This window comes from Lolium rigidum, chromosome 1 (genome assembly GCF_022539505.1).
Source record: "Lolium rigidum isolate FL_2022 chromosome 1, APGP_CSIRO_Lrig_0.1, whole genome shotgun sequence".
Classification (NCBI taxonomy): Eukaryota; Viridiplantae; Streptophyta; class Magnoliopsida; order Poales; family Poaceae; genus Lolium; species Lolium rigidum.
The window spans coordinates 102,947,047-102,952,748 of NC_061508.1; the positions used below are offsets into that span (position 1 = coordinate 102,947,047).

Genomic DNA, 5,702 nt, shown 5'->3' on the forward strand with positions numbered 1-5,702 from the left:
TCGACGGCCAGGCGTGGCCGCCACCGCCGGCCCTGGCGGCGGCAGCGGCCGGGGGAGGAGGTCCGGCGGCTGGTTTTAGGGTTGGCGTGGGGGCGCCTCCGGAGCCGCCCGTGCGTGGCGGCCCGGGAGGGTTATATGCTAAAACTGATGTTTCTGCCGCCATTCGGTGCCTTTTGAAACTTGACAGTTGGCAACAACACCTAGGTCCACGATGCGCTCAGGAAATTTCCCAGCAGAAAAACTCTCTTTGGCAAACTTGTCATAACGAGCAGAAAAACTCTCTTTGGCAAACTTGCCATAACGACAGTGAGACCAAGCGATGCTCATTCTGGAAAACAGGTTCATGTTTATGTTCATGTAAGGATTGTTTACAAGATTGTGCCATCTTAACGGCTACTGATGGCACTGTTTTCAGTGGCCACGGCCACATCAGGTGACCCGTATGAGCAGAACCACCATGACAAACATGCAGGTCATCATAAAGATGAGCAACCACTGGAAGCAGGTTGTCTTGGAGGCCAGCGAGTAGACCTCCGAGGCACGTGCCGTCGCCCGACCGGTGCTCGCCAAGCTATGCTCCACGGCTCTCTCCGTGGAATCAAGGATCTGCATCAGCAGTACCCAGCAAGTGAGCATTCTCAGTACATCCATAATGTTGGGAACTGAGGGAACTTCCTCCACGGAAGAAACAATGCCAAGGCAACAGAAAAATCTACCTTCTCGGTATCTTGCACAGATTGGTTCATTAACATACTACTTTCCTTCAGCTGCCGTGCTAAGTCGACCATTTCGTCTGTCAGATCTTCTTGCAGCTTCCTGTGCAGTAAGGAGATTCGATACAGTAAGAGGACAGACAGTATATTTGTTTCTTTATCGTGTACAACCTTGAACTTTTGTTGCTTAAGTCTTATAACATCAAAAGAAAGTGGTAATAATCAAACATAGCACTGATGACAGCTTTCAACTTTTGATAACAGCAAAATCAGTGAGACCAGTCAAAGAATTGATTGGTAAACTGAATGCTTCCGTGGCTACGAATAGTGAGAACATTAAGCCAGATACTTAGGTCCAAAAGACTTTGGGGGCATACCTATGCTTCTCAATGTGAGCCTGAGCTTCTGCATCCAATTTAATAGGTGCTCCAGTATCTCTTTCTTTTCTCTCGTGACTGCTTGGTCCAACGTCTGCGTGAGCCCTATTTAATCGCATCATAGCTCATTAGTTGTAACTTACAGATAGGAATCAAATAAAAAGGGACCAAATTTAACTTACATTGATCTCCTTCGCAATCCTGATGATAAGGATATTGGACTTCCAACCTTTTCTCTTTCGTAAGAGTTTTCCTCTTCTCTGCTCTCATCAACCGGATTTTCATTTTCTGGCTGCATCAAGCAAGATAGTGATTGAAGTGTATACAGAAGCAAAGATTATAGAGTTATAGTGGTATGCACCGATCCGATAAATCAGTTCAAAAGATAAATCAGTTCAAAAGAGTCTGAAGACAGCATATGTTGTGGACTTGTGGTCGTATTAAGTTCCACAGGGCACCGGTCGAGGAATTCAGCATATCAATATAAAATATAAACATGATAAATACATACCACTGGAGCGGCGAGCTGGATAGCTAATGCTTCAATCTTTTCTGAATACTCACTGAGCTTGGCTTTTGAAACGCTGAATCAAGAAAAAATTCATGAATGAACATGTTGTTCTGATCATGGGAAGATATGTAAATAACAAAAGGTAACTTGCTTTGGTCCACACAATACTATGGCCACTGAATCAGATATAGAGTTGCTGACAAAAAGGAAGGGGGTCAATCAGACATTCTCACCATTAAAATGCAGGCCATCAAATGGAAGAAAAACATTTAAAATTATAGTCCAAACCTTCACATAAGATTTCTTGTGACAAGAACGAGAGTATCTTTACAGATAGACTATCCAGAATTTTGTGAACAGCTTGCTAATAAGTCAAAAGGAAGAGTATCCAGATTTGTGCCCCTTCATTGACTTGAAATCATGGGTCTTTTTTAGGAAAGAAGCCTATGTATGCTTAGAATTCGTTCAGTGTAAACTCACAAAATTTTCAGATAGGCAAGTTAAAAACTATACCGCTCTCGGTCATGGATTCCTTTTTTTCCCCCACTCCTCTAGCAACAGTATACAAAAGTATTCAGGTAGATCATGCTACCCCAATATATCAGTGTTTGAACATTGAAATGCTCAAACACATGATCAGTCAAAACAGGCTGCTGTATTTCAATAATTAGAGACCATTAATCATTTACCACTTCCAGACTTTACATTGATGCAAAAAATATAAAAAAACAGATGGTGATACTGATACAGATGCACTAGCGTGATTTAAAAAATTGGTACCTTGGAAGGACACACTAAACTAACGAAATAGGAGCTAGATACGAGATTCACGTGTAGTTTGATATTAGGCTACAACTTTGATGGTTGAGATCTTGTAATATACCAGCTGTATTTCTTTCTAAAATTATAGATCCTCTGCAAACTTTAGCTGCAACACTGGTTGCAGGCTGTGTACCACCATCAACATATTAATTCCCCAAAAGAACAAATACTATACCATCGAGAACATAGAAACCCATGAGTACCTTGATGTCCCTTCCGGTGTAATTTCTGCTCCAAGCTGCTCCAGCAGCTCCCTCGCTGTGGTTATGTACTGCACATTGGAGGCTGTCAGCGCCAGTACATAATCCGGCCAAAATGCAAAGATTAAAGGGACTATTAGTTGGCAAGCAAGCATAATCCATCACTGAGTTTTCTTTACATTTGTTTAATAACAACCAAAAGATCCACACTGAATCTATATCTTCTCCTCCATCTAAGTTCCAGAGCAGCATCTTTTCAGACGATAAACAGAAACAGAGCATGAAGTAAATTTAATAAGATCAGTGGAGCTACACATACATGAACAAGCTTAGCCTGATTCTGCTGCCGAGGAGCCGCCTCAAGCAGCCTTCTCAAGTTCACCTCCACCTTGCTGTACACCATGATCAAAACGACGAACACCTACCGAACCATTCAAAGAGGCAACCTGTGATTGACACCCAAACACAAAACATAAAGATTTGAGGTTAACATTTTTTGTTTGGCCCCAAAATCAATAATCGGTTCAGACACATGAAGTATCATCGCCAAGCTAAGAACAATAGGTGGTGGCGAACGGGTTTTCAGGCATTAAACATCTACGAGTGCTACAGACTACAGTTGATGATACTGGCTGCATCCTTGTGACCAGGACAGAGAATTCCCTTGATACTTGCTCTCCCAACTGTCCTCCGCTCACCCATTTCAACATTCACTTCAACATCGAATACGGTTAGATGGAAAAGGATCCGTTGGGAAAGCCAACGAAGCTGGCTTGGCAAGGGTATTCACATCCAGAGGAACACAAGCATAGTCAAGAGTACGAGAATTGTAGCTAGGGGAGTTTACTTTCACATCCGTATCATGATTTCAATCCTATTTTCGCAAACATCATAAGATTTAACCACACATTCTGCAAAATCACCCAAAAAAGGACCCAATGGAGCCGATGATACTTACTACAGGGAGAAGCGGAACGGAAGAGGCCGAGGGGGCTTGCCGTCACAAGGAGAAGCGGCGGCAGGGGGCGCCCTGGGGCGGGGGGAGGAGGGTGGGAGCGTCAAGGAGAGGGCGGAGCAGGTGCCCCGGGCAGGGGAGTTGGTCGCCGGTGAGCCGCCGTGGAGCGCCGGCACGAGTCAGATGCAAATGGCCGAGTCCTGCTATACACACGACAAGTTCTGTCCGATACTCGTACGATCCTCCTATGAATCTTCTCGTGCGAGGCAACTGGAGGCAAACCAGTTTGGGTTTGGGCTGGGCTGAGACTTTGGTAGGCCCGCCTGACAAATATTATTCTTTTTTTTACTTCGCCTTATACTCTTTCGCTGCATTTTTTTCTGGAGTATATATACTCTTTCGCTGCTTGGACGGACTGTTCTACTAGGAGGTAGCAGCCATTTGCTTGAGCAGTTGATTTCTACTTGAGATTTCACAAACTAGAGATAAATGGTAAATTCGAACTGCGCGTCCATTTGCGTCTGGGATGCTCCCAGCGGTCCGGCGTAATTTTTTTTTATGATTTTCCATTGAGAAAAATAATAATTTATATAGGGAATAAAGGAAAATAAAAAACTAAAAGGTCCGTGTAGAGCCACTACCCTAGTCTACTTCTCGTCCTCGTCGTCGATCACGACGAATTCCGGGATTTCACACAGCCAGTTGGCAGCCGGCGGAGCATACGCTGGTGCTGCCGGTGGTGAAGGTGGAGCAGCACACGGATTGAACGATGGAGGTGGAGGCAGCGGCGGGTGCGAGGCCGAGTTCTGCAGCACCCGTTCGAGGGCCTCATCCTCCGTGAGGCCTGCCAGCATTATGTCGGTGGTGTACCGGGGCAGCGGTGGAGGCGGCTGCGGCACCTCCGACGGGAGGATGCCGAGACTCTCAATCTCCTCGCCGGCAGGTGCACGTCCCGCCAGTTGCCGCAGGGCATCCAATTGTAGAGGAAAACTGCAGAGGGAAGTAAATCATTTTTGTTCGTTGGGCTTGGCTTTGGCTAAGGCGATGTGTTTTCCTTGCGCTCGACCAACTGCCATCGGATGTCAATCGAACGAACAAAAAATTGAACATGTATGGCTTGGTTGCCTAGCTACTGCGAATCTGAACTCAACACTTAACGACCCAACAAGGTACATAAGAGACATGCTGGAACATTATAAACAAATGGGGACACACAAGATACAAATCAAATCAATGATTTGGTTGATCTGGGCCTCCCATGACCAATGAGAAAACAGATCAACTACAGCTCTAAGAAAGTGAAATTGCTAAACTGGGGAAATCACCTAGACAGGCTAGCTAGACTGCTGCTTGATGGGGATTGGGGTCCGAGTTTTGGGAATCACCTGATGGTAGCAGCGGCCCAACGAGCCGGCGCGGAACGCTTCAACGAGATCAGGGCGCTTTTGGACTCGCGGCAGCGCCGGAGGCTAGAGGAGGCCACGCGGGGAACTGCGCGGGGATGCAGGAACCTAGCAGGTGCGCGCGGCACCAGGAGCGGCGCGGTGCAGTTTAGGCTGGGGCGGAGGCGGCAAGATGCGCGGAGAGGCGAGAGCCGGCGGCGCGGCGCCGGTGACTCTGGGAGGACGGCCGGTCGCCGGGGTCTGATCTCCCAGCCCGGTAAGTAATTGGTTCGGTCTGATTTTTTTTTTTCGGTGGAGAGAAAGAGCGGTGCGGTTTGAGGGCATCTCGGGGCGGGAGCTGCTATATGCCGACCGAGTCGGCGCGGATGGGGTGCCGCACACCACTCCGACCCGGCGGCTTTTAATTGGGCCACGGCCCATAAAGTAAATGTGTTTTTTCCTTTTTATTCTTTATTCTGTTTAAGTTCTGTTTTTTAAGACTAACGTTTTTCTGTTTCGTTTTCTGTTTTCATATTTTGTTCAAATTTTTCTGTGTACAGATTTTAGAAATGTACGATTTTAAATTGTTCAAATTAGAAAATCTTTCAAAATTCAGAATTTATTTAAAATTCGAGAAATCGTTCAAAATTTAAAATTTAAAATACGGGGCCAGGTTTGCGTGTCCGCGGATGGCACGCGGCGTTCGGTCGCGCCCGCCTGCTCGCCTCCTTTGGGCCCAGCT

General features: G+C 46.3%; 1 protein-coding gene across 2 annotated transcripts; it reads right to left on the bottom strand.

Annotated features, from left to right (window-relative positions):
* Nucleotides 1-292: 292 nt before the first annotated feature.
* LOC124678818 lies at nt 293-5,238 on the bottom strand. Of its 2 annotated transcripts, none has more exons than XM_047214679.1 (8): nt 4,964-5,238; nt 2,943-3,044; nt 2,627-2,694; nt 1,602-1,674; nt 1,273-1,382; nt 1,091-1,195; nt 717-816; nt 293-606 (listed from the first exon to the last, which is right to left on the bottom strand). In XM_047214679.1, exons 2-8 carry the CDS (start codon nt 3,024-3,026, stop codon nt 430-432), a joined length of 717 nt encoding a protein of 238 aa, XP_047070635.1. In that variant the 5' UTR covers nt 3,027-3,044; nt 4,964-5,238; the 3' UTR covers nt 293-429. The 2 variants fall into 2 exon arrangements, with proteins under 2 accessions (XP_047070635.1, XP_047070629.1); XM_047214673.1 differs by having other exon boundaries at nt 2,943-3,069.
* Nucleotides 5,239-5,702: the final 464 nt, after the last annotated feature.

Coding starts and splice junctions, on each gene's coding strand:
- LOC124678818 (XM_047214679.1), bottom strand. CDS start 3,026: ATGGTGTACAGCAAGGTGGAGGTGAACTTGAGAAGGCTGCTTGAGGCG. Junction 1,196..1,272: donor GGATTGCGAAGGAGATCAAT/GTAAGTTAAATT, acceptor GCGATTAAATAG/GGCTCACGCAGACGTTGGAC. Junction 817..1,090: donor GCTCACATTGAGAAGCATAG/GTATGCCCCCAA, acceptor CTTACTGCACAG/GAAGCTGCAAGAAGATCTGA.